Here is a 25,975-nt window from a genome sequence, read left to right as displayed (position 1 = left end):
TTAGAGCAGAAAAGAGCCCGGGTTGAAGGGGGAGGGCATCGGGAGATGGGGAGTTTTCTGGGATAAGAGGAACTGCCCATTGAAATCCTGGTAACCAGGACCCTACAATGAATGGATGCGGGGCAAGGAAAGCGTTGAGAGTGATGGTTTTGGTGTTGTGGTCTTGCTGGGGTGAGAGTTTCTGAAGAAAGTTGTCGAGAAGGCCAGGGACTGAGGTTGTGGGGAACCCGGGTTTCCCAGAGGCCTCGGGATCCGTAATAAGGCTGGACCTGCTGGGTCCTAGACAGAGCGCCCAACTCTCTCTCCGCGGCGCATTCCGGAGCCGGTCCCAAAGCCGCGCAACCAGTCCCCACTCCCTCCGGTGAAATTGCCAAATTAAAATGAATCATTTGGCCCCATAATGGCCGAGGCGCTTATCGGGGGCGAGCGGACCCGCGGCAGCGCCTTATCTCCGCGGCGCACACGGCCCCCGCGCGCCTCAGCCCATGCTAACGAGGCCTAGAACGTGAGCGGGATTAGAGCACGGCGGTGGAGGAGCCGGGCGCGGCGCGGCGCGGCGCGGGCGGGGAACGGGGCGGGGGGAGGGCTCGGCACTAAGGACCAGGCCTCAAAATGGCCACACGCGTCCCCCCGTAGCGGCAAAACGTGAGCATTCTGGCCTTTTTCTGGGGGAAGGCAACCTGCAACCTCCCACGGAATTCCCCATCGATTTCCTCCCTCTTTTTGCCCGCTCGCAGAGGAGATTTCGTTCCTTTTCATTCGCTTTCTTTCGATGGGGGGCTTTTTCCACGGACGCCCTTGCGCTCGCCGCCGCTGCCCCTCCCGCCTTGGAGACTCTCTTCCTTCCTTCCCCTTTTCCTTACGCAATATACAGAAATGCGCGAGGCGGTGGTTGGTTTTCATTTCTTCTTGGTGGTTGTGTGCATGCGGTGGGATTGTGAGAGTGCGTGTGTGAGCTGTGGCGCAACGTTGACTTCTTCCGAGTGTGGTCTTCTTGGCGATAGGTTGTGTGTCCAAACTGTGATGGTGTCTGCGCTGTTTGATATGTAGATTTGGATTCTTTGAGGCTCTTCTGCGTTTTCATCGTTGTATATAATTATGCTCATTTGCCTTCTCGACATGGGTCTGGTTCTGTGTGTTGGGTTGCGTGACGTTTGCGATTGTGTTTAGGTGCTTTCGTTGTCGTGCTAGGCGTGTGTATTCCTGACTACGGTGGATTGTGCGTCCATGAGCGATTGCGTTTGACCGATTTCGTTGTGTCCCGCTGGACAATGTTAGGGCCTGACCCAGTCTGCTTGTGGGGCAGTGTTAGGCTGTGCTTAGTTTGCTTCCCTTCTATGGGGATGGACCTCCTGTGGCCCTGTCCGCACCGGGTTGTGTGCTTGTGTGCTAGTGTCCTCTGGAAGTGCATTTGTAAATCGCTGGGGGGTGGAAGGGAGGGCGAGCAAACAAGAGATGGAAGCGCTAGTTGAGGAGGCGGCATGGGGGCGGGGAGAGGGATTTCACATTTTATTCCAAATTATGATGTATTCGGAAGCCAGTATTGGCTTGAATGGGCAGACGGAGCCCGATCGGCGGCTGCTCTGTCTGGAGGTCAGTCTGTGCCTCGGTGTTGGAGGGGTCTGTTAGTTAGCGGGAGGCTCTTCCAGGCTGGAAGCTGAGCAGCGCTCGCGGAGGTCCGCGCCTTCAAGCCGGTAGCCGCCCGCTTCGGTTCCCGGGGCACTCAGGCTTCGTCCATTTCTGGTCAGTTTCACGGGTACAGCCGCCGGCGTCTGCGCGAGAGGCCTGGAAAAGACAATGAGCGCATTCTCCAGGCCTCGAGCCTTGGGTGGGGACCCTAGGGATCATCTCCAAGGAACATTTTCCCAACCCCTTCCCCGGTGAGCGACATTCCCGTGTGGGTCTGGTACCCGTCACATCGATGACCGGGGCCAGTCTTCATGGAGGGATGGGGTCAATGCTGCCTTAGCTCCGGAGGAAGAAAATATTTTGTTTTGCCAGTTACTGTGGTTGCTAATGTCATCATCATTATCATCATCTTTAATTAAAATCATCGTCCAGAAGCGAAACAGCTTGTCCCTTTTAGCTTCTTTGTAGCGGATAACAAAGCAGCACAGGTTTTTCCCCACCAGCACTGTTTTTTAAGTTGCTGGGTTTGAGGGTAGGGAGAGAAAATGGAGAGGGACGGACACAGAAGCTCCATCCTAAAGCAAAAATTAACCCCGACGTAAGACACCAGGAATGACCGATTCCTCCTTGTTCTCACCCCTCCCCCCATTTGGATTAAAAGAGGAGAAAGAAAATCTCCCTCATTGGATTGAAACCGCAGGGAAGAATTATCACTATATTTACACTAAAGCTGGGGCAAAAAGGAGGCAGCCTATGCAATTTATCCAAGACTTCGATGTGTGACTATAAACTGGACGATTTAGGCAAAACAAATTAAACAAAAACCTCCGGAGGAAAAAAAGTCCACCTAAATTTCTCTATCGCTACATCCTTAGAAGTGGTATTGGCTTTATTTTTACCATCTCTCTTTTCCTTGTTTATTGCTGCAAGGAATTACTAGAATTCTCCCCTGCTTTGCCGATCTGAACCCCGAAAAATCGAAAATCTTTTGTAGGGATGGTTGAGGGAAAGGCGAGGGCTCTTTCTTTTCTATCCCCCCTTTTTTTCCTTAATAAGTATGAAGAAAAAAAGGGACATCGATAGATCAGAGATCCCTCCTGTCCCCCCAATTTTCTCGAACCTGCGCCGTTCAGACTGTATCCCTTCGGGAAAGTAGACTCTGGAATTGGGTTCTGGTTTCGCTTTGGGCTGGAGTTGGGTAGGTGGGGGGTCATGGACAATGGAGGCCTTGGAGACTCTGTCCCACCGACCAGGGTCTGAAGACTAGATTCCCCTTTTATGACAGGCATCCCCCTACCCACCAGGCTAGGTTGTGGACGACTCTGCGCTGTGGCCACAGCTCCAGCCTGACTCGGTTCCCGAGCCAAGCGAGTAGACGAGTCAGTGCTTAGAAACAAACAGCCACACTGAGCCAGACATCCCGGTTGGAGAGTGCGATAATGTTCCAGGCAGTGTGCGGCAGGGCTGTTGTTGTTGGACTAAATAGTTATTCCTGATTGGTCAGGTGTAGGGTTCTTTTTTATCGGGGTACAGGGTCGGGGAGGCTTCAAACACCTGCAGGTTGGGGGTGGAAAGCTGTTGGCATTGGTGATCCCCTGGGCTCGTTGGCAAGGACATGAGGTAATTCCCAGCCATTGATCCCCATTTCTCTCTCTCCCTCCCTCTCGCCCTCCCTCTTTCTCTCCACCCCCATCTTTCCTGGAAACTCGCTTTGGGCGCGGCAGACCGCCCAGGACCAACCGTGGCCTAACTGCCAGTCTTTCTGCGAGAGAGGGGGAAAGCAAGGACCCCCATCCACAACCTGGACCTCAGCTCCCATCCCTCTCCGCCGGAGGAGTGGAGATCCTATTTAGAGGGGCCAGTCTCTCTAAATATGCCCCAGGTGAGTTTGAGGGGAACCTATCGGTGGAAACAGTGACCAGGAAGGCCTTGGGGTCTGGCCTGGGGTGGGGAAGCTCAGGACAGGACAGTTCAGTCTCAGATTGGGGAGGGGGAGGGGAGGACGAACCCAGAGCTGTGAATCTGGCATCTGGCTCTGCCGCTGACTGTGGCCTCTGTGCCACTGTGGCTTCCAGAAGAGCCCTTTCCTTTTTCGATCCTTAGTAAAAACAGCTAGTTTGACTTAGTTCCCCACGCCACTCCCATCTGTCTTGGTTCTGTGGACATTTCCCAAGGCTCATAACTTTGGGACAGCTATATCCGGGTAGTGCAGGCATAGTGCAGGCTGCGCACGCTGGACTCAGGCAGGAAGAAGGCCGCAGCCATCCTGGCTAACGCCGTCCCAATTCGGGTGGGCCCTGACCAGGTCTAAGGTCTAGGGCGGGCCATGCAGGAACACCCCTCCACTCCAGCAGCAGTAGCAGCGGGCAAGTGGTTCTGTTCACTGGTGATTCTGGTTCTCTTGCAGACTTGTGAAGGCTTGGGGCTCCCCCAGGGGGTGGATGCGTTATGAGGGACAGGAGTCTGGGTCTAAGGCGGTGCCTTTGGCCGGGACATGGCGGAGGCTGTTTTCCTATAAGAAATTCTCCTAGCTGGGAATTGGAAGCTCCAGGAGACCAAGTGCCTGTCCCCTAGTAGCTCTTGGGTTCCCCTGTCTTGTTCAGGCACACACAGAAATGTTCTGACTGGCTGGCAACAGGAGATGGGGAGCCGGTGTAAGGGGCTGTGAGCTGCGTCTTGGCTGCACAAAGAGGAGATGTAATGGTCAAATTGTCTGGTGCTGTTGGGTTAGAAATTTTCTTCCCACTTCTCTCATTTTCCCCAATGAAAACAAATAAACAAAAATCACTCAGGCTTTCCTTTCAATAATCTTAACTGAAGCCATGTGATGGGGTTTAGTCACTGACCACCGAAAGTACTTGTGAATTCTCTACTGGCTTCCTTGGGAGCCTAGAACCCTGGCTTGGGTGATCCTGGTTGCAGAAGGAACCAGGTTTTCCTGAGGTCCTGGGAGGGGTGGGGCGAGGTTGGCCACAGACCCTGGGGACCAATCATAGGTTTCTCATGGGGAGCCTTAGACATATAGATATTTAAAAGCGTCTGGAGAGGGCATTTGGGGCCAGAGTTAACTCATCTCCCCTTGCCCTATGGGGATCTGCTTCTACTCAAAGCCATGGAATTAATCAGAAGGTATAAATGTGTCCTAAGGAGAGCTTGAGCTCATTCTGGCAACTGCAGAGTGAAATGTTTGTCACTCAGTTACAAGCTGGGCCTGAAGCACATGTCACTGGGCACACAACGGTATCGGTATCTGGGGACAGTAAGGTAGGGAGCCAGCCCCTTAAGGCCTGTATGTTTCACCAGAGGATGGTCTATTTCTAGTGCATTTCACTGTTGCAGCGGAGTCAAGAGGTCTCCACTGGTATACCGCTGGTGCATTTCTAGTGGCTGCAGTGTCTTGGCAGTCCCATTCTATGGATACAGATCTATTGTTTCCACCATAATTGTAAACTCACTTCTAATGAAGTGTTGAGGACCCACTGCCTTTTGCAGCTTGGGTACACCAGGTCTGGGGGAATTTTGTTGTTTCCGGGAAGAGCCCATGGGGCTGGCAGACCCAGGGCAGGAACATAATCTGAATGGTGATTCTCTATCAGCTGTGTGTCTGGTAGCAATTGAGTAGCTCCAGAGGAGGTTTCAGAAGGTCCCGACTCTCTTCTGGGGTGGGAGGATGGTTCGCAGGCTGACTCCCTTTCAGAACGGGTACAGTGGCAGAATGGCTGCCATGAGTGATTAGATAGACTCTGCTTGGGGCTGAGTTGGATTTTTCTGTATTTGTTTTCTGCTACAAAATACCCCGATTATATAATTCCGACAGCAGAAACTATTTTGAACATTTTATGAAACCTGTCGAGTTGATTATATACATATATATATATATATTTTTTATTAAAACAACTCACAAGCATTTCCACATTTGGACCCAGAGGCTCTTAGTTTTTCCATTATCATTCTTGCCAGGTCGGGGGTGTGAGAGGAGGTTGGCTCCACCAGCACCAAGATAGGGTGATGGAAGAACTGGAGGGAGCAGTAGTGGGGAGTGGAGCCTCTGCCTGGGGTCACCCTGGAGTATGGTTATGGAGTAGAGGAGTGTCCTTGGGTTGAGGGGGTGGTATATATGGGAAGATGTATATGGGAAGGTAACAAAGACAGAGCAAGATGGGAGTTCTGGTCCCACTCTGTGGCAAACAGGCGAGTGTGACCTTGGTCAAGGCAGTCCCCTTGCTGGCCCAGTCTCTCTGTCAGTAATAATGTTTACTTGAGCATTTGCACAGTGCTTTTAAATGTATAAATGAAGTATTCCTCCTATTTCCCAGAGGACAACACGGAGGCAGGAGAGAGAGGGAAAGGAGAGTGCTGGAGGAGTTCAGGGGCCTTCATGACACCCCCCCCCCACTTGTGAGTGGGAGCCCAGACCGCAGTGTCTCAGGAGCACCCTTTGAATGTCCCGGCTCCACACGCCTCAACCAGTCTTCCCTTCTAGATCCCACCTCACTTCTGAGTCCAACTGAGCAGAAGGAGGTAGAGTGTGCAGGAAAGTAGGGCCTGGATCATCCTCCCTTCCTGTTGTTCCATCTCTGGTCCCTGGGGGAGTAAAGAGCCATTGGGGTTTCCAGTGGCTGCACAGAATACAGGTCGATTTACTGAGTATAGACAGACCCCCCCCCCCCGCAAGGCTGTTGAATATGTGTTAAAAGGGAGAGCTGTTTCCCCCCGATAATTTTCTGCCAGCTCTGATCCCTCTAGCACCCCTCACCAGGTTTCTGGGTGTATGTGTGTGATGGTAGGCTGGGGGCGGGTATCACTGAGAGGCAAGTAAGGTTCGAAAAGCACTCCACCTCTGCACAGCAGGTTCCCCCGCCAAAACCAAAAGGGGGGGGGTGGGGAGAACTTGGTGGGGGATTTGTTCCCTCCTCTTCTCTTGCGGCCTGAGAAGGGGCACGGGGTGATATTTCTTTCTCACCTCTTTCTACATTTCCTTCCTCCTTTTTTCCACTCTGTTTTTCTTTCGCCGGCTGTATTCCTTTTCTTCCAATGTCTCTGTTGTCCTTCTCCATCTCTGTCCTTCCTGTCCTCAGTGCCTGTGTCTCCCAGGCACCCTCCCCTCTTCCTCCAAAGCAGAGACCCCATTTCCTTTTCGCCCCAGCATCGCGGGTGGATGGATGTGTGTCCACGTGGCGCTAAGTTTGTCAGCCTTTTTTCAGGGCTCGGCGGTGCGTGGGTTTCTCTCTCTGCCTTTCACCCACCCCCAAACCGTCCCGACCCCACCCCACGTGTGTGGGCTGGGGGCGGTGGTCAGAGCGGGCGTCCGCTTGTCTGTCTGTCTGCCCGCAGGATGACCGAGCGGCCGCCCAGCGAGGCGGCACGCAGTGACCCCTCGCTAGAGGGACGGGACGCGGCCGAGGCCCGCATGGCCCCCCCGCACCTGGTCCTGCTGAACGGCGTCGCCAAGGAGACGAGCCGCGCGGCCCCCGCGGAACCCCCGACCATCGAGCTGGGCGCGCGCGGCGGCCCGGGGGGCGGCCCCGCCGGTGGGGGCGGCGCCGCGCGAGACTTAAAGGGCCGCGACGCGGCGGCGGCCGAAGCGCGCCATCGGGTGCCCACCACCGAGCTGTGCAGACCTCCCGGGCCCGCCCCTGCGCCCGCCTCGGCCCCCGCGGAGCTGCCCGGCGACGGCCGCATGGTGCAGCTGAGCCCGCCCGCGCTGGCGGCCCCCGCCGCCCCTGGCCGCGCGCTGCTCTACAGCCTCGGCCAGCCTCTGGCCTCGCTCGGCAGGTCAGGCCGGCGGGAGGGACGGCTGGGCGGGCGGCGCGGGCACCGGGGCTCCCTTGCTGTACTTTGGGAGCCGGCCGCCCTCCTCCCCGCCGGGCGGTGCGGCTGAGCGCGCGGAGAGAGGGGGAGGTTTTACACCCGCGGGCGGAAAAGCCTAGGCTGGAGCCCCCGTGTGAGTGAGGAAGGAGTCCTCTGCCAGTGTGAGTGTGTGTGCACGCGGGGGTCAGTGTGCGGGTGTGCCTTGTGACTGCGGCGTGCACGGTGTGTGGAAGCGGAGGAGGGGGAGTGCAGGCATGCGGCTGGGCGTGAGCAGAAGGGTTGGGGGTGCTGCTTGGTGGTGGTGGTGGCGAGAGCGGGGACAGGAGTCGTCTCGTGAGTGTGAGTAGGAGGCAAGAGTGTGTCTGAATGCGCTCCGCTGAGAAATTCTTCTGGAAGCTGCAGCCATTCGTGAACAGGTAAGAGATGTGCACCCCAGGGTGGTTGAGAGAGGGCTCCCTCCTCTGAATCTCCTCGCCAGGGAATTCCCGTTGCGGAGAATGGAGCCCTCCCTCCTCTCCTGAGCCCCTCTGCCCGTAACAGTGATCTCTGGCCTGGAGCCTGGACTCCCTGTTGTGTGAGGGTGTCCATTTCCCTGCTGGGGCCACTGAGATGGTGGAGAGTTGGAGGCAGGGTTGGGGTGGGGACAGGAAGATGAGGCAGAGAGAGACAATGTGGGGCAGTGGGTGAGTTGGAAGACTTGGTGAAAGAAGCTATGGAGAGTCAGTCCAGAGTGGGTGTTGAAGGGGGCATGTCTGTGGGGCTGAGTCAGGGTTTCCTGTCTGTTGCTGGTCCACCCGCCCCATGGGGCTGGTGGAGGTGAAGGTGGGGTGAGGTTATGTGGAGGGGACAGCATGCCTGCCCTGATGTGATGTAGGAATTGCACACCTGCAGGTGTGAAGGCCATGTCTTCCTGTGGGAGCACCTGTTTGGGAATGGAGGTATCTGTGGACTGTGTGCTTGTAGCGGGGAGAAGAGTATGTCTGTGGGCTGTGTGTTCATTTTTGTGTTTGCTCCATGTGTTCACCTCTGATGTGTGTGTGTGTGTGTGTGTGTGTGTGTGTGACTCTTCCCCTTGCTTGTCTCACCACACAGAAAGGGTGGGGACATTGTGTGTGTGTGTGTGTGTGTGTGTGTTTCATGTCCCTTCCAGGCACCAGTTCAGGTGTGAAGGGCCCAAAGTTGCCCCGTTTTTCCAGGGGACGGGGACTCAAGGGCATGGGGGAGGATGGGTATGGAGCCTCTCTCTGCCCTCCACCCACTTGTGATCTTGTGATTTGCCTGCTCCCTCCCACAGTGGGTTCTTTGGGGAGCCAGATGCCTTCCCTATGTTTGCGACCAACAACCGAGTGAAGAGGAGACCCTCCCCTTATGAGATGGAGATTGCTGACGGTGAGTCTGAGTCTACCTCCCCCACCATGTACTCACTCCCTTAAGCTGTTAGAGCCCCTGAAGGAAGGATCCTCAGGGACTACTCCCTAGGTATCTCGCTTAGATGGGCAAGCTCTCTTGACTCCGCAGCTGTCAAAGTCCTCACTCTGTTGACCTGGGACCAGGGGAGGTCATGGGTGGGGCTGGCGGTTGCCACACTCACAACCCTGGGGAGAGGGGACATGGGAGTAAGGGCATATTGTGGCACTTAGCCCAGACCTCCAGGGCCAGTTGTAGCCCCCACTTTAGCTCCCTCCCTACACTTGTCAAGGATCATGGAGGAAGGGCAGAAACACATGTAGTCCCCTGCCTCTGAGCAGCAGCCCTCAGGGTTTCTTTGTACCTCTTCCCAAGTCCTCTTTGAAGTCCAGAGTCTGCTTCCTACCTGAAATTGCACCTTTAAGGATCTTGTCCCAGATCCCTACAAAGTGAGGCCCTCTTGTCCCCTTTACCAGAGGCTTGGAACTCCCTTCCTGACATCAGAGATTCTGCCTTGCTCCCTTCCTTCCCCCAGAAGGGCCTCAGCACTGCTAATGTGAACTACCAGAGTAGTCTTTGGCCCTGAATTTGGGGGAAGGAGTTCGAAGAGTGGGAAATCTGGGGGACTCCCTCCCGCTTCCCAGGGTTGACCAGATGTAGTAATTGGGGCCCAGCACCAGGAGGCAGGAGAGAGGCTCTCCAGAGAAGAGGGACTTCCTGGAGCTCCCAGTGCTTCCGACCAGCTGGAGCCTGGCGCACCTGTAGGAAGGGCACCAAAAGCCTTGGAGCTAGACTGGGATTTCTGCAAACTGCTGGTGAGAGGGGTGTGGATCGAGCTGCAGCTTCTGGAGGGTGTTCTGGAGAGGAGGAGGGCTAGCACCTGGACAAGGAACAGACATCAAAAGACCTAACAGCCTGGGGCACAGGGGTGTAGGGCTGAGAGGGAAGGGTGTTGGAGTGTCAGTGCTGCTAGGTTAGAGACAGGAGGCAGGTGTACCAAACAGGAAGCAGGCAAGACCAACCCTGAAATTCTCCAGGGAAGAGGCAGAGACAAGAGAAATCAGGCACAGAGGAGGAGGAGGGGGAGCAAAGAGCAGGGGTTTGGGAGGAGTGCAGGAGTGTAGAGAGACCATTACCCATAAATGATGCCAATATTCACCAAGCACCTTTTCAGTGCCTGGCCAGAGAGAGACAGAGGACGTGGAGGGATGGATGGACTCAAGAAAGTGAAAAATGTGGAGAAGTAGGTAGTTTTCTGGGAAGGACCAGACAGGAATAGACAGGGAGGTGACAGGGAGGGTGGGGTGCAGGCTATGTCCACAGGACTTTGAAATCAAGAGATTTAACCAAAAAGAGTCCCTAAAAGTAGAACTAACACAAGGTCTAAAGTCGGGACTTCATATGGATTCCTGTGGCTAAACTTTTCTGGGCCTCAGTTTTCTCATTTGTAAAGTGGGGAGGATAACTGCTTCCTCCCAGATTGTGGAAGGAACATAGTCAGGTAGAGTGCTTTTAGGGCCTGGCTCGGGAAAGTCTGTCTCGCTCTTGCCGTGACAGCAGCTGTGATGCCCCTCTCCCCACACAGGCACCCCTGAAGATCAGGCAGCAGCCATGGAGCAGGGACTGGTCCTCCCAGTGGCACAGCTGAGGGCCTCCCCTCTGTCTGGCCTGGAGCTGGGAGAACAGCAATTTACTTCCTTGGAGGTGCCTAGGGTAGGACTGCCCAGTGGGTGTGCTGTGCTTTTCCCGGCCTGGGTCTGGCCTTTAGCAAAAAGAGTCAGCTGGCTGGGGCCTGCGGGGGTTTGAAAAGACTGTTTCTGAGGCACTGAGGGCAGAGGACGAGTGATCTTCCCTGGGGAAAACATGATGTGGTTATGTATATGGATATGAGTGTGTGTGTGTGTGTGTGTGTATAGGTGTGTGTGGACCTGTAAGACAGAGAAAGAGAGATGGTCAAGCAGCAAGTGGCAGCACAGATGAGCTGGGTCATGGGGGCAGTTTCCCTCCCACCTGGCCCCAGTCTCCTTGGCTGTGAAGTGAGTCCGTGGGTCTTAGGTGATGGCTTCTTGCCTACACAACTTTCCACGTTGGGTAGCTCCTTTCCATCTTTTATTTACCTTTTGCTTTTTTTTGTTTATGTGTTTCCTGCTTGTTCATCATCTCTTACCCCAGGAACATGTAAGCTCCATGAGGGCAAGAACTGTGTCCTATCTACCTTTATTTCTTAGTGCCTAGCACAGTGCATGGTTGTCAGTAAATAACCGATGAATGGATAATAATAACTAACATTTTTTGAATGTTTAATCAGAGGCAATATTGCCTTAAGTACCTCTCCTGGGTTGGCTGTTATATCCACATGACAATCTTATGACTTGAGTCACTAGTATTTCCATTTTACAGATGATAAAACTAAGGCATGGAGAGTTTAAGGAATTTGCCCAGACTCACCATCTAGAGAGTAATAGTCAGGAATTGAGCCCAGAAAGTCTGGCTCCAGAGTTCGTCTTTCTAACTAGCACTGTATGGCCTCTTGGCACAAGTGAAGGAATGAATGAATCAATGATATATGGTTCCTGTCCTCAAATGTCTCACAGCCCAGAGAAGGAGACAAGCATGGAAACAATCAACAGTGATGGGAATTAAGGGTTTATAGGGCCATAGTGATTGGTTAGATCTGTCCGGAGGGATTGATTCAAGTTCTCAGAGAGGAAGAAACATGAATGGGGTTTTGAAGGATGAGTAAGTTTTCTGAGTGAAAGGAAAGAAGGCACTCTAGGTTTCCCAAGTTTTCCGATGGATGGTTTCTCTTCTTCCCCACAGGAGAAGATGCCCTGGGGAATCTCGAGCCCCCTCTCCTAACCCTTGCCCTCATGCCCCCAGGTCCTCACACCAAAGTCGTGCGGCGTATCTTCACCAACAGCCGGGAACGATGGCGGCAGCAGAATGTGAATGGGGCCTTCGCAGAGCTCCGCAAGCTGATCCCCACGCATCCCCCAGACAAGAAGCTCAGCAAGAACGAGATCCTCCGCCTGGCCATGAAGTACATCAACTTCCTAGCCAAGCTGCTCAATGACCAGGAGGAGGAGGGCACCCAGCGGGCCAAGCCTGGCAAGGACCCTGTGGTGGGGGCTGGCGGAGGGGGTGCGGGGGGAGGGGGCAGTGCGCCTCCAGATGACCTCCTGCAGGACGTTCTCTCCCCGAACTCCAGCTGTGGCAGCTCCCTGGACGGGGCAGCCAGCCCGGACAGCTACACAGAAGAGCCGGCACCCAAGCACACGGCCCGCAGCCTCCATCCTGCCATGCTGCCCGCCGCTGATGGAGCCGGCCCTCGGTGATGGGTCTTCGACCACCCAGGACCAGCTGGGAGGTTGCCCTTGGGCCGCTGGGACCATGGGCTTCAGGGCAGGTGGGGTGAGGACTGGGCAGCTCTGAAGCAGGGTATGGACTTGATGAGCTTTCCCTGATGTCTGAACTTTGGAAAGTCCTAACCGCCCCTGGGGCTGGCTATCCTGTTTCCTGCCTCACTAGGAGAACAGAAAAATGGAGCAAAGTGGTAGGTACTTTTTATGAAGATGGCACGGTCTTCCCCCTTTTCCAAATCCCTGAGGCTTCTCAAGTAAGAGGCTCGAGTGGCGCTGCTTTTGGCCTGGAGCATGGGGGTCCTGCCCTCACTGAGACCTGGGTGGTCAGTTCCTTCCCGAGGCGTCTGGCAGCCTCTGCCTGCCTTTAACGCCTCCAAAGCTGGCTAGGGTGGCTTTTGTGGCCACACGGTCCAAATATAGGTACCCGATAGCTGCCCATTTCTTGAGCCCCATCTTTACCCAGGCCCACATTGGTCCATCCAGCTTGCCAGCTGCCGCAGAGGGCCACAAGCCTCGAGGTGCCTTCTTCAGGGCCTGGTTGAAGAAGACGGCCAATGGACAGCCTGCTCTCGACTAGCTGGGCCAGAGGGTCAGAAAACACAGTAGCCCTTACTTCTTTCCCTGGGGATTGAAGGTCTGCCTTCTCCCCACTGAGACTTGCTTCCTTATCCTTGTGGCTCTGGGGACCAAGTCTGCAACTGTGAGCGTGTCCTGTGGGCTTTGTGCGAAGGCAGAGACAGGAGATGTGCTGACAGTGAAATTGAGCACGACCTGTTTGGGACACGTGGGCTTCAAGTCGCCATGGTGTCTCAGAGCTATCTGCCTGCGTTCTCAGCGACACATTGCTGTTCATGCAGGAGCAGATGCCAGTGCGCTGATGGGTGTGTGTTGGTGCAGAGTAGAGGTGCAGCCCCATCTCGAGTTCTCCTACTGCTCAGAGGGAGCTTCCTGCGGCAGGATGTCTGTTTGCGGATGGTCTGGTCTGTGTTGTGAAAATGAACCTGGCATGAACTCTGTCCTGTGAGTTCCTGGCATTTGGGATCTTGCTTGACTTCAGTTATTGGTGGGATCTTTAGGTCTTGATATGACCCAGGATCCAGCCCTACTTCTAGAGCCCAGGGAACCCAGTGAGAGACCAGGCCCTGGCAGAGATCCAAACACACGCAAATTCACTTAGCAGAACCTTCGACAGCCCTTGATTGTGCAGATTTCAGTCATCAAGGGTGTGTATGGGAGGCTGGCTTAATGCAGTTGAGGTGCTCCTCACCTCAAGTTGTACATCACATTTTTGTAAATCAAACCCTTATCCTTCATCTTTTAAAGAAGTACTAACGCAAGTCATTTGGTAAAGTGGAGAATCCTTTTGTAGAGTGGACCACTGCCCCTTCATTGATCCCCTCTGTCAATCCAGGTGGTGGGACGTAGTTTTCTTAAAGCGAGGCCTGCCTGTGACCCACATCCCATGCCCATGGAACAGACTGCACACAAGTCCAATACACCTGTCACCTGCCCTCCAGTCACCCCAGCTGGCTCTGACGAGGCTCTGCCTTGGAGATCAGAGGGAGAAGGATGCTCTGGCTCTGCCCTGCCCAAAGCAACGTGGAGGAACCGTCACTGCTGCTGTCAGGAGAAGCCCTCGCACGTTGTGGGCTTCAGTCTGGTGGTCTGCCCTCACCGTGGCGGGGCCTCGGGAACAGCCACACGCACCCGGGGAGTGATCCCTGCTCCCCTGCCTACTTCCTTTTAAGTTGTGAGGTCTAGTCCGTGGGGATGGGAGCAACATGGGTAACCCTTGTAGCACTCTCTGTCCTACTTCAGCCTCCTCTCCATCATATTTTGATGAACATGAGGATTGGTTCCCTTCTAATTTTTGGAAGTTCCTGTGGGGAATCCCATCTGTTTAAAGACTGAGCACCTATTCTCAATCCTAAGGCTGCATTTGCTTCCTTGTGGATTAACTTGACCTGGGAGTGAAAAGTGGCCACAGTGAGCCGACATGGGTGGGATTTAGGAGATGGGTCACACATTCTCTCAGGGACTCCTCTCCCTCTTCTCTCAGACTTGCAGTATGACCTGGGAAAGTTCTGTCAGTTTCTCATAAATACCCTGGTTTGGCCTGTCTCCTAGGGCTGTGGTGTGGACTGGATGGAATCATGAAAGTAGAAGCATTTTGAGATGGTGAGGAACTCTGTTGCCCTCGGTGTCATTCCTGCAGTGGAGCTCCCTATCCCGAGTCCAGGAGCCGGGAGTGGGCCGGTCTGCCTGGGTGCACAGCATCGGGCCATTTCGGTTCTAAACCACTTTAGCCTGAATCATCTAGCTTATCCTCATTTCTCCAGCTTGACCTCATTTCTCTCTCATGCCAAGGCGAGGCACAGGAGTGAGACTGGGAAAGAGACGTGGGCACATGAGCAGAATATGGAAAAAGGAACACAACCACCCACGACAGGCTGGGTAGGGATGAGCAAAGCTTCACGTCTCTGTTAAGAAGTAGACAAGGTCCATGATTTTAATTCTCGTTGCCAGCACCTCTCCCCTACCACACCCTTCTGCTTCCTCTGCCCCTTCTTCACCCACGAATATTCTCCATCCAAGAATAATATCTGTACAAAAGGGAAACTATATAAAGATGGAAAAAACAGGAGGAGAACAAAAATGATTGTCAGTGACTGGAGGGAATCACATCTCTTAAGACAAATTCATATCCTTTTATTTGTAGTGGCAAACAACAAGATGGTACAACCTTTATCCTTTTCCGAAAGCAGAACAAAGGGCACAGCATCTCTGGTCAGCCGCCAGCTGTCTCGGCCTTTGGGGGTGGTCTCGTCGTACTTGTGGTTTGGATGGTACGTGGCCCCCGCCGAAGGCTTGCCCCCGGCCCGTGTACATAGCGCGTCGTCCCTGCGGGTGGGCCCAGCACTTTCCGTCGATGTTGTACTGTACGTGATGCGTGGCGTTGGTCTCTGCATTTTTCTGCAGAAGAGGAGTAACCACTCCAGGTACCTTGTCCTTTGTACAGCCCAGAGGCCAGCACTGTGGGCGTGTGACTCTTTAGCGACAAAACCCATGTGGTGGTGATGTGTGTATATATATAAGGATATATTGGGAAGATTTCTAAATAAAAGTTTTACAGAGGGGCCTGGACTCTTGCCTGCACGCCGCACGCCTAGGACTGGGAGTTAGGATACAGAAGGAGACACTGACCTGTCTTGCTGACATGGGAGCTCAAGCCTCAGCCGTCCTTCCAGGGTGAGGTCCCACCTCCTACCCGGAGGCTTCCCGCTTAGGGTTTCTGTTCTTTCCCCTCTGCCAGGACTCACGGAGGGGGCCTCTTCTCATCACTGTGTACCCACACTTTGGGCTCAGGATCTCAGGGCAGAGAGTCCCATCTGCATCCCCTTGGCAGGGGCCATGGCTTTTATTGTGGGCTCAGGACAGATCAAGGTCTCACCAGAGGAGGGTCCCAGGTCCCCCAGTGACTCAATGAAGGCTGCTGCTCTCCTGCCTGCTCTGGGAGATTGAGGGTGTGGGTCTGACACGGGCTCAGGGACAGAGGCTGAGGCTTTGGGAGTCGTGAGTAGAGACTCAGGAATGGGAACGCTGGTCAGAGGCAAGGACTCTGGTTCTGGGGAGGCCTCTGCCTACAGACTGTTGGATTTCAGGGACCTCAGTAGATCAGATAGGCATTTCCAACAAAATACCAATCCTTTCTTTCGTTCATTTAACAAGTATTTATTGAGCCCCCACCTCGGGCGAGATATTACTTAAGTACTTGGGGTCTAGCAGTGAAGGAAACCAAGATCAATCCCTGTTCTTATGTCGCTTAAATTCTAACAGGGAGATAGTAGCTACACCGACACACGCAACCATGATGAATGTGTTGACTGTACAGTAACTTAGAAGGTGGTTAGTATTAAGGGGAAAAGATGTGCTGGTTGGGGGAGCTCCAGGGGCCCATGGATCACTTTGGGGAAGCCTTGCCCATCCTGCCAGGCTCTGATCTTGTCCTTCCCTGTCCTGGGGTGCTTCCCAACAGTAGCCAGTGGGGCAAAGGCATGCCAGTGCTTGAGGATGCTGCTCTGGCCTGGAGGGAAGCTCCTTGACTTTTGGGAGATGTGAAGTGTGCTTCTCGCCAGCCCAGCACAAGGAGGTCCCCGGGCAGATAGATGGTGAGACTTAGTCCTCGGGTGGGGAGACCAGTGGGAGTGGATTGTGGGTCTTGGTGATGGTGGTGGGTGCAGCCACCCACCTGGGGAGTAGCATGGTGAGGGGACATGAGAGAGAGAGAGAGAGAGAGAGAGAGAGAGAGAGAGAGAGACAGGGCTGGGCAGTCAGAGGCGTAGGAGAACCACTGGAGAGTGTGAGAGTGTGCTATTTCAGAGGCTAAGGCCAAAGAGGGTTTGGAGTGGAGGAAGTGGTTAGCTGAGCCCAAGGCAGCCAAGAGGGCAGGCAGAAAGGCCTGCAAGTGCCGACTGGATTTGGCAACGTGGAGGCCAACAATGACTTTGGTGAGAACGGCAGCAGGGGAGGGGTAGAGGCAGCAGCCTGACTGTCATGGACACAGAATCAGAAGGGAGGATCACCCATTTCCAGAAGGACCTTTCCCCGAAGAGGGCGAGGCAGTCCACGTCCAGAGAGTTTAGGAACAGCTCGTCTGCCCGGTTGCCACCAGGCAGAGACTAGGAGGCGATTGACTCCCAGGCTAGCCGAGTCCTTGGGGATCGTCTGGGCTGGTGCCCAGTCTCCAGATGGGGAGACTGAGGCCAGAGAGGAAAGGAATCTTCCCAGGGCCACATGTCCCATGAACAGTGACAGCAGTGGCAGGCAGGTCATGGCTGGGCCTCCTGCCTCCCAGGTCATGGGGAAGGACTACTGTGGGGCCTAGCCTGAACAGCCTGCTAGTCTCTCCAGCCTCATTTCTCACCACCCCGCACTTCAATTTCTTTGCTCCTATCGCACTAGCCCTTCTGGTCCAGGGCGCAATGTTTTTTAACTGTCTGGTTTTTGCACTTTGGGTTTTAATCCATCCTCTGTTCCCATTCTCCATTCATCTGGTTAACTTGTCCTCAGCATCCAAGAGGCTGTCCTGACTCTGGGCTCAGCTGCCCCCTCCGTGTCTGTGCAGGCCTTCCTTCACTCTGCTGTCTGACGTTTGTCCTTTTGTCCACTTACCCTCTAAAACACATGCTCCTTGAGGGCAAGGCTATGCCTGATTTGTCTCTTCGCCTCCAGCACCCTGTGTCAGACCCGGCACGGGTCCCTTTCTACCTTGGCTGCATGAAGAGGTTGCCCTGCATGGAATCTCCCAGCTCGGTGTTGAGGCCAGTGTGAAATGAAAGGGTGGATGGGTTGGATGGGTGGGAGGCTGGGTCATTCCTGCCAAGATGCCTAAAACCATGGTCCTGGGATGGCCAGGGGCAGACAGACAGCTCTGCCACTGGGCTGGCAGAGGGCCGTGGGCTGCTTTGGTTGGTGGGTGCAGAGGGGGATATGAGCTTCCTCAGGCTGGGCCCCTGCAGCCTGGTTATCATACTGGACCTGGGTGGGTGAGGAGGGGGTGATGACAATCAGGAGGCTGTTTATCTGGTCCACTCATAGCAGCCTTACCTCCTCATGCTGCCCATTCCCCTCGTCCCAGCTTGCAAAACAACTAACTGTTCTCCAGGAGCTAGCCCTCCCCCTCTGGTGCTTGTGAACAGCCTGCTGGGGACAGGCCATGGTGCTGGCACAGTGTCCAGCAGTAGAGGCTCAGCCGTCATGAGTCAGAGTAAGGAGAGGAGTCAGTCAAGATCACCCAGGCACCTTCTCTGTTGTCCAGGGAAGGAAATGAGACCTAAAGAGGGCATGGGCTTCACCAAGTTTACGCAGGATTTGAATTCAAGTCTGAGTCCAGAGCCAGTGCTCATGGCTGCTCAGGAGAGGAAGAAGAAACAGCCAACAGGTAATTATGCTCTCAGAGCAGACGGACCTGCACCATGCAAGGGGCAGACAGCAGGCTGGGCTTGAGGACAGGCTTGGGGACAGTAAGGACAGTCAATGTGGTGTCAGCTCAGGCACAGAGAGGCCAGGACATGGGAGGGATTGAACAGGAAAGGCAGCTAAGCCACAGAAAGCCCGGCCTTTGGGGTCAGAATTACCTTGGGTTCCAGGGCTGCCACTTATCATACCTGCTGTGTGACTTTGGGTAAGTCACTTAACCTCTCTGAGTCTCAGTTTCCTCATCTGTTAAATGAAGATATTAATACCCCTCTTATAAGGCTGTCATGGGATTTCAAAATAATATATGTAGAGTGCTTGTGTTTTGTAGAAAGAGCCATTATTGCTGGAAATGGAGTTGGGATAGGGCCATACTTGGAGTGGCAGAAGAGAGAAAGAGGGCAGAGAGGGAGGTGGGAACATTAATCCTTCACAGCAGCAGGAATCCCTCTAGACCTGCCCCATGCTGGGCAGTGCTGGGGAGGCAGCAAGGGATCTTCCCCGTCCCTGTCCTCAGGGGGCTTGCAGGCTGGGTGGAAGTGGGATGGAGGGGAACAGATATAGAACATTATAACCCTGGAGGCCAGTACTGTGAGAGAGAGGCCCCATGACTGTGGGAGACCTGGCTCTGGCAGTGGAGGCCTGGAGTACATGTTTGCTGAATTGAAGGAGCCTGAAGGGGAGGCTGGGGAAGGCTTCCTGGAGGAGGTGCCATTTCCTTCCTTCCAGGTGCCTTTGTGGGGAGGCACAGGCTGTCCTGAGCCCCAGCACCTTCTCTCAGTGGCAGATGGAAACTGCTCCAGGGATGCCGATCCTCTCTCCTGGGGGCCCAACTCCTGTCCAGGCCCCCTAGGGCAGAGCTGGGCTGCTAGAGCTACCCGGTGCCCACCATGACGTTCCCTCTGGCTCCTCCTTTCCCCTCTCGCTTGGTCCGAGCCCTGCCTCCCTCCCCAGCTCCTGGCCTTCTCTGTCCTCACAATAACAGGATGTGATCCGTTCGAGGAGCGGAAGTGGGGAGGACGGGCAGTGCTGATAGCGCAGTTCTGACTCTTCACTCTCCCCGCCTCCCCTCCCCTCCTCTATGGACCGGGCCCCGGAGTTTGCCTCCTCTCCAAGGCCCAGTCTAGGCCTTTCTCTGGGTTCAGGAGGGATGATTTTGGGGTCTTCAGGCTTGACTCAGGCCTTAAGCCCATGGAGAGATACACAATGGCCCTCTGCAGGGCCTGCTTTGCAGGCCTGGAGACAACTGTCTGAGACACTGAGACTCAGGGATCTGGCCTGACAATTTCTGGGCTCCAGACTGTCTTCTGGTGCTGCGGGAGCCTAGGGGTGGGCAGGTGGGTCCTCAGCCTCCATATGGGCAGGGCTCCACCCACCCACTGCCTGTTCCTATGTGGGCTTGATCCAAGGCAGCGGGGTGATAGAAATCACCCAAGAGGTCCTCGTCAGGCACTGACCTGGCTCTGCCTCACACAAAGTGTGGGATGGGCTGCCGGACGGGGAAACTGAGGCTCCGAGAGGCAAAGGGATTGTTTAAACTCAGCATGAACTAGGAGCTAGTTCAAGCTAGAACCAGCTATCCTGATTCCCAGCCTGGAGCTCTGCCCTCACCCCAAAGCAGGTAAACCCCCAAATACTGCCGAAATCGCTGAGAGGGGTGCTACCCAGTCCCAAACTGAGGCAATCAGAGGAGAGCTCCTGGCTATACACTGTGAAGGGGAGTTTTGGTTATGTGTTATTCTGTGAGTCCCTCAATATGGGGAAGACACAGTCTCTCCTGACTCAGTCTGTTATGCAGATGGTGATCTGGAGAACAGCCCCCCGCCCCACAATATGATCCTCACCCTCTTCTTATCCCATAGCCACACCCCCAATCTCCCCGCCCCCCAGCCCCCAGCCACGACCCTTGCCTTTCTGAGACCTGGTGGAGCTACGGGACCAGGGTGGAAAACCCTTTCCCACCCCATGCCTGGTGACAGCCCAACCAGCTGAGACCCGGGAGCCCAGGGTCCTCAGCCCTCCCCAGCTCCCCCTCCACAGCCTGGGACCTGCGGTGCTCCTGGGTCCCAGGCTCTGCAGGATCTCGGGGGGCCGGGCCTTCTGCCCTCTGGCCGTTCCCACACTGCCGCCCTGGTCCTCCTCTCCATGCTCCGCCCCCTCTCCAGCAACCCTCCCGGGAACTGCCACATTCAATGGGCTATCAGCCTTCCTCATCACTCTCACGCCCCCCCTCCACCACCCCTGAATAGGTGGGATCCAGACAGATACAGGCACTCCCAGCCCCAAGCCCCCAAGCAATCTCTCTCAGGACCTCCTGAGACCTCAGAGCTCTGACGCCCACTACCTGCCTTCCACGCTCAAGACTCTGGTCCTGAGGCTGCGATCCCATGTTCCACAATGGTGCGTTCTAGAGCAGCGGTCTAAACTAGGGGCGCCATGCCATGATGGTCCTGGTCTGCGCTAAGATTCGACCCTGTGAGTCTAATGACAGGTAGACGTTGAGGTCTCTGAGATCCTCAGATTCTGTCACCTAGGAGTTGTCATTCGGGGATTGCACGATTCTGCTTTGGATGATTCCTGGACTCCCTGTGGCTTTTTGGCAGCTGCAGTAGATTCTGAGGCACAATGCAAGGAAAGGCTTGTGAGACAGGCAGAGCAGGGCGAGGGTTGCCTGGCTTGGTTATTTTTTGAGGAGGGTGGGGGCAGGGTTGGCCACAGTGCCCTTCAGGGTCCACATCTGCTTGGTTGGGGCTCAGCCAAAGCTGGGCTGGTGGTCCAGTTGCCCGGCTGCGGCTGCGCGGAGCGGGGAGCTGGGCCAGCAGGCTTTCTGTATCATGCTAATGAGGGCAGTGGCAGGCGAGGAAGGGGAGGTACCGCTTTTGTCTTGCACTTGTCATTGCTGGAGGGTCCTCAGAGAGAGACAAGGGGCCCTCCTCAGACCCGAGTGCCCGCGATTAGCCTGCCATCACTCACTTTGATGGCTCCCAGTGCTCTGGGGGTGTGGATAGAGTTTTGGGGAGGGAAGGGGGAGCAAGAGTGTTCGTGTGTGCCTCCCTGTGTTTTCCAGGGAGTGTCCTAAACAATCATGCTAATTTAAGATCCCAGGGAAAAATATGGCCCCACTATCTCTCCTCTATCCTCTCTTAAGGGCCTGTTGAGCACCCAAAGTGTTCCACATCCATCATCCCTTACTTTCCCACCTCTAGGTCTTTGTATAAACCTGAGATGCCCTCTCTGTAGTCTCTCACCCCTAGTAACAGTTCTCTGATGCACAAATGGATCATTACTTTCATTTTATTATTGGGATTTTCAAATATATATGAAAATTGAGAAGATCATATAATAAATGGCACAAATCCATCACCAACTTCAATAATCATCCACGTGGGTAAATTTGTTTCATTTATACTGTCATCCCTCCCCACACTTCCTGTCCTTGAAATGGATTATTATGAAGCAAATCCCAAACATGTTATTTCATCTGTAAATCCAGTTAAAATCTTTATTAGTTGACTAAATTAAAAATATCTGCTGAACGTGCACTCTCTCTGGTTGAGTGCTACGTTCTGGTAAAGTCCTACTCATCTGTCAAAGCTCAACTCAAATGTCACCTCTTTCTGGAAGTCTTCCCTGATTCTTTCCTTTCCCCAGGGAGGTGGGGTTCTAATTGTATACCTCCTTCACAGAATTCATTGCTTTTTAATAATTGTTTTGTTTAGTATGTGAGGAGGAAGTATAAGGCATATTTAAGAGATTTAGAATCAGATAGGTGTGGGTTCAAGTTCTGGATCCCTCTACTTTCCAAGTTTAACTTACTTGAACCTCAGTGTTCTTGTCAGTAAAATGGGGAGATAGCACTCACTCACTTCATATTGTGAGGATTAGATGAGCTATGAATCCCAAGTGCCCAGCACAGTGCCTGACTCACCGTAAGCATTTTTTCCAGAAGCGGTAGAATCACCAATGTGACATGTCTCTCTGTCACCGTGGACTGAGCTGGGGGGCAGGACCCAGGTGTTTCCTATGTGTGTCCTGGCCCCTGGGAGGCCTCTCTACAGGAGTATGGTAGGGGAAGCCTCTAATTAGCTAGAAAATAGGCAGACTGGGCTCTTCCACAGAGTCAATGGCCCTGCCTGGCCAAGGAAGGATTCTTTGGCAAAGAGGCTCTGGGTTAACTTTTGGGCTATTTAAGGGTATTAGTAAAAATCTGAAAAAGTAACAAGATTGATTTTGCCTTTTTAATGCACATTTACTTTGTTTATTTTTAAACTACAAGTTCTTTCCCTGCCCCACCCCCCAATAAAACATTTGTTGTTATAGAAAATCCGGAAAGAACATAAAGAGAAGGGAAAAAAATCACAAACTCAGCCCAGGTCACCAATAAACTTTTTGATGTATTTCCTCCCTTAAAAAAAAAAAAAACAAAAGAAAAAGAAAAAGCATGTTTTTAGTTTCCCAACGGTGAAATTGCATTTTGTTTAACTTCTGCTTGTAGCTCCAGCCTCTTAAAGTCATTTTCATTTTGAAAGTCTGAGTCTGACCTTTCGATAAAAGCTCCAAGAATGAAATGGTCGGATGGTTTGGGTGTGGCTCCTTTTAGACTGAGTTAGAGGTCGTGAACATGTAGCCAACAGAATGTCTCTCACCGCCCTGCTGGAGCTTCTGTTCTGAAAGAGGACTGGTTTGGGTCAGGGCAGTACAGCTCAAACACTTGCCACCCTGTTTAGATCTGGGTGCTCCTAACATTTACCAAGTATCTCAAACTACAAGATATTCAGATGCATTATCGTCCAACCAATCTGGTGCGGCATTACTGGGAAACAGAGGCTCAGAGAAGTGAAGAGACATGCTCAGATGACACAGCTACTCAGGGGGTGAGGATCTTGACCCCCAGCTCATACTTCCTGGTCCCCAGGGACTCAATATTGTATCTATCCATTCCTCCCCTGCCCCTTGCTGTGTTCTGCTTCCCCCTGCAAGCTCACAGCTCCTGCTTGCACACCTCTAGTGATGGGGGGCTCACCACCTCTCAAGGTCATCTCTGCTATTATTAGACAGCTCTTTGAGACAGACTTTTCTCTCAAATCCAGCCTCTGTGTGACTCCTCTCATCACCCCCCAGCTTTGTCCTCAGAGAAGAGGGCACAGAGCACAATTTCTCTCTCTGATCTGGGACAGCCCTGCCGATATGGAGACAGAGACCCCCAAAGCTGCTCCTTTTCAGGCTGAAAAGCCCAGCCTCTCAAAACATTTCGTAGACTAATGGTAAAATTAGTAACAAGGGAAGAAAAAAGTTTGAGACAGGATGAAATAAAATCAGTTACAAGACTCCAAAGGTTCTGAAATGTGAGGTATGCCTGATGCTTGTAGTTTGATCATACATAAAGGCCATATGTGTTGCTTCTTTATTTTCCTTCAGTTCAGATGAGGATCTGCTCCCCATCCATTTAACTAGGCATCTCTTAGGGCTGGGTCCTCGCCTGACTTCTCACCCTTCCCTGTCCTGGCTGTATCATCCCTACCTAAGGCCTCCACCTCATTCATAAGCTGCTGAATTCTAAGCCTCTATTCCCAGCTCAGATCTCTCCCAGAAACGCCAGACTGACACCGCTAGCTGCATCCTGAGTCGTCCCCCAGGCACTGTCTGCACTGGAAGCCAGCATTTGCTTCATCGCTCATGGCTTGTCTCATCCATAACATGTGAGTTCCTCCAGGGCAAGGCTGCATAGCTACAGTGCCTAGAACTGCACTTGGTGCAGAACAGACACTTTGAAAGTTTTGTTAAAGGAATGAATGCATGCTCTCTCCTCATCCCCAACCTGCTGTTCTTCTAGTATTCTCTGGTTTAAAAAACAGCCCCAATATCCAAGTGTTGTCCAAGATGGGGAATTAGGTACCACCTTGACTCTCTTCCGAGGCCCTGACTCCCTGCATCCTTGTGGTCACTGTAGCCTGCCAGTTGTATCCCTTAAATTGCTCTTTGATCCTCCTACTTCTCTGCATGCACGGTTCTGAGCCCAGCCACACCACCTCTCTCCTGGACCCCTCCCTCCCACCCACCAGCCTGCAACTGCTTACTCCTGCCTTATCTAACCCATTCTTCAAGCCGTGGTTGGTGAGATCTGGCTGAAATGCAAGACTGCCTATGTCACATCCTCACCTAAAACCCCATAGTGGCTCAGCATCATCTATAAGGTATGACCAAACCTCTTACAGGTCCTGCAAGGCTCTCAAGACCCCTTCCCTGACCACCCTCTGCTCTTTGTCCGGCCAGGCAGATCTCCCATCAGCCCCTCCTGCTTGGCCTCCTTCCCATTGGCCCTTGCCCAGCCTGGAAGGGCTCTTCCCTACCACTGTCCAAGCCCAGCCCTTCAGATCCCTCCCTGGGCCCCAGGGGAGCCCTGCATCGCTGCCCTGCATCTCCCAAATGTAAATCTCTAGCCTGGACCTCACCTCTTAATTCCGGACCTACATACCCATCCCCAAACCAAACACGAATCCTGCGCCTTCTGAGCAAGAATGGCCCAGTGCTCCTGAACCTTCCCCATCTCGGCCCACTGCAGCCGAGTAGACTCCAGACTCAAAACTCTCATGCCATCCTCAGCTTCTCTTCCCTCATATTCCAAGTCATGTTGCTTTATCCTCAAAATACACCTAGGTTCTGATCATGTTTCCCTGGCTGCTGCCTTGACCCAAGCCAGACATCTCTTGCCTGGAGTATTCAGCAGCCTCCTAACTGGCCTTCCTGCTTCTGCTCTTCTGCGTTCTGTGGCCTTTTCTCAACACAGCTGCCCGATCACAGCTGTGCTCAAAGTCCTTGAAGATCTTCTCTTCTCTGTCTAAAAGCCAAAGTCCTTACAGTCTCTCACAAAGCCCCAGATCAGTAGCCTCGTGCAGCCTTTCAAACCTCCCCTCTTGCCCTCTCCCTGCATGTGCTTCCCTCAGCCACGCTGACACCTTCCTCTGTGCTCCTTCCCCAGGGCCTTTGCACTTGCTGTTGGCTCTCCTTGCCTGCAATCCTCTCTCCTCTGATGCTGAACATCTTGTTTCCTCACTTTCAGCTCTCTCCTCAAATGTCTCTTCTTAGAGGAGCCTCCCCTGACACATCTAAGTAAAAGAGCACACCCCTCCCTGCCAGGACCCCATCCCCCTGATCCTGTCTTGTCTTCCCTACTGCTGTGTGAAGGATTGTTCTATTTTTTGTTTGTTTCCTGGCTAACCCCTCTAGAATGTAAGCTCCATGAGGGCAGGGGCTTTGTTTTTTTCATTGCTATGTCCCTGCCATCTCAAAGAGTTCCTGGCCCACAGGAGGCATTTGTTGAATGAATGAATGAATGAATGAATGAATAAATTTTAGACTTAATACTACCTTTTCCACTTGATTTTGTATGGTAGAGGGCATCCTCATTTATATACTCTTAACACCCTTCCATCTCCTTTGAAACATTTGGTGCAGCAGTAGTTGAATAATTGTATAATGGAAGCGCTGTCTTGTTCACTACGCTCTCTAGTCCACAGTAGACACTAAATGTGTGCTGAGTGAATGAACTCAAGCTGGAGTGCTGCTTGGGAAACTAACAAGAAGTAGGTTCTTCATGGAGGGACTGATCCCTGGGCGTAGGATTGCCTGGGACTTTTAGCCCTACCTCTCCTATTAATTTATTGTGTGATATTCAGTTAGTGACTGTCTCTTTCTGGGTCACAGTTTCCCCAGCTGAAAAATGAGGAACAAGATCACACTGCTAGGGTGTGCCTTTAGGCCAGGAGAGACTGTGATTCTAGAAATCAGCA

General features: G+C 53.4%; 1 protein-coding gene across 23 annotated transcripts; it reads left to right on the top strand.

Annotated features, from left to right (window-relative positions):
* Window positions 1–342: 342 nt before the first annotated feature.
* Window positions 343–15,346, top strand: TAL1 (TAL bHLH transcription factor 1, erythroid differentiation factor). Of its 23 annotated transcripts, none has more exons than XR_004325005.1 (6): window positions 3,167–3,249; window positions 6,964–7,404; window positions 8,735–8,829; window positions 11,668–12,400; window positions 14,337–14,387; window positions 14,929–15,346. XR_004325005.1 is itself a non-coding variant. In XM_032494206.1 (5 exons), exons 3-5 carry the CDS (start codon window positions 6,965–6,967, stop codon window positions 12,180–12,182), a joined length of 1,050 nt encoding a protein of 349 aa, XP_032350097.1. In that variant the 5' UTR covers window positions 343–361; window positions 3,354–3,511; window position 6,964; the 3' UTR covers window positions 12,183–15,346. The 23 variants fall into 23 exon arrangements, 12 of the variants coding, with proteins under 12 accessions (XP_032350097.1, XP_032350094.1, XP_032350091.1 ...); XR_004325004.1 differs by having other exon boundaries at window positions 14,577–15,346; XR_004325002.1 differs by adding an exon at window positions 14,577–14,663 and having other exon boundaries at window positions 11,668–14,387.
* Window positions 15,347–25,975: the final 10,629 nt, after the last annotated feature.

Source organism: Camelus ferus, chromosome 13 (genome assembly GCF_009834535.1).
Source record: "Camelus ferus isolate YT-003-E chromosome 13, BCGSAC_Cfer_1.0, whole genome shotgun sequence".
Lineage (NCBI taxonomy): Eukaryota > Metazoa > Chordata > Mammalia > Artiodactyla > Camelidae > Camelus > Camelus ferus.
Note: the sequence above shows the minus strand (reverse complement) of the source record. Positions and strands in the feature narration are given on the sequence as shown.

Bases quoted from the DNA above. Each gene is read 5' to 3' on its own strand.
- TAL1 (XM_032494196.1), top strand. The intron at 7,405-8,734 runs GTCAGGCCGGCG...TCCCTCCCACAG, and splicing joins CCTCTGGCCTCGCTCGGCAG to TGGGTTCTTTGGGGAGCCAG. The intron at 8,830-11,667 runs GTGAGTCTGAGT...TCTTCCCCACAG, and splicing joins TGAGATGGAGATTGCTGACG to GAGAAGATGCCCTGGGGAAT.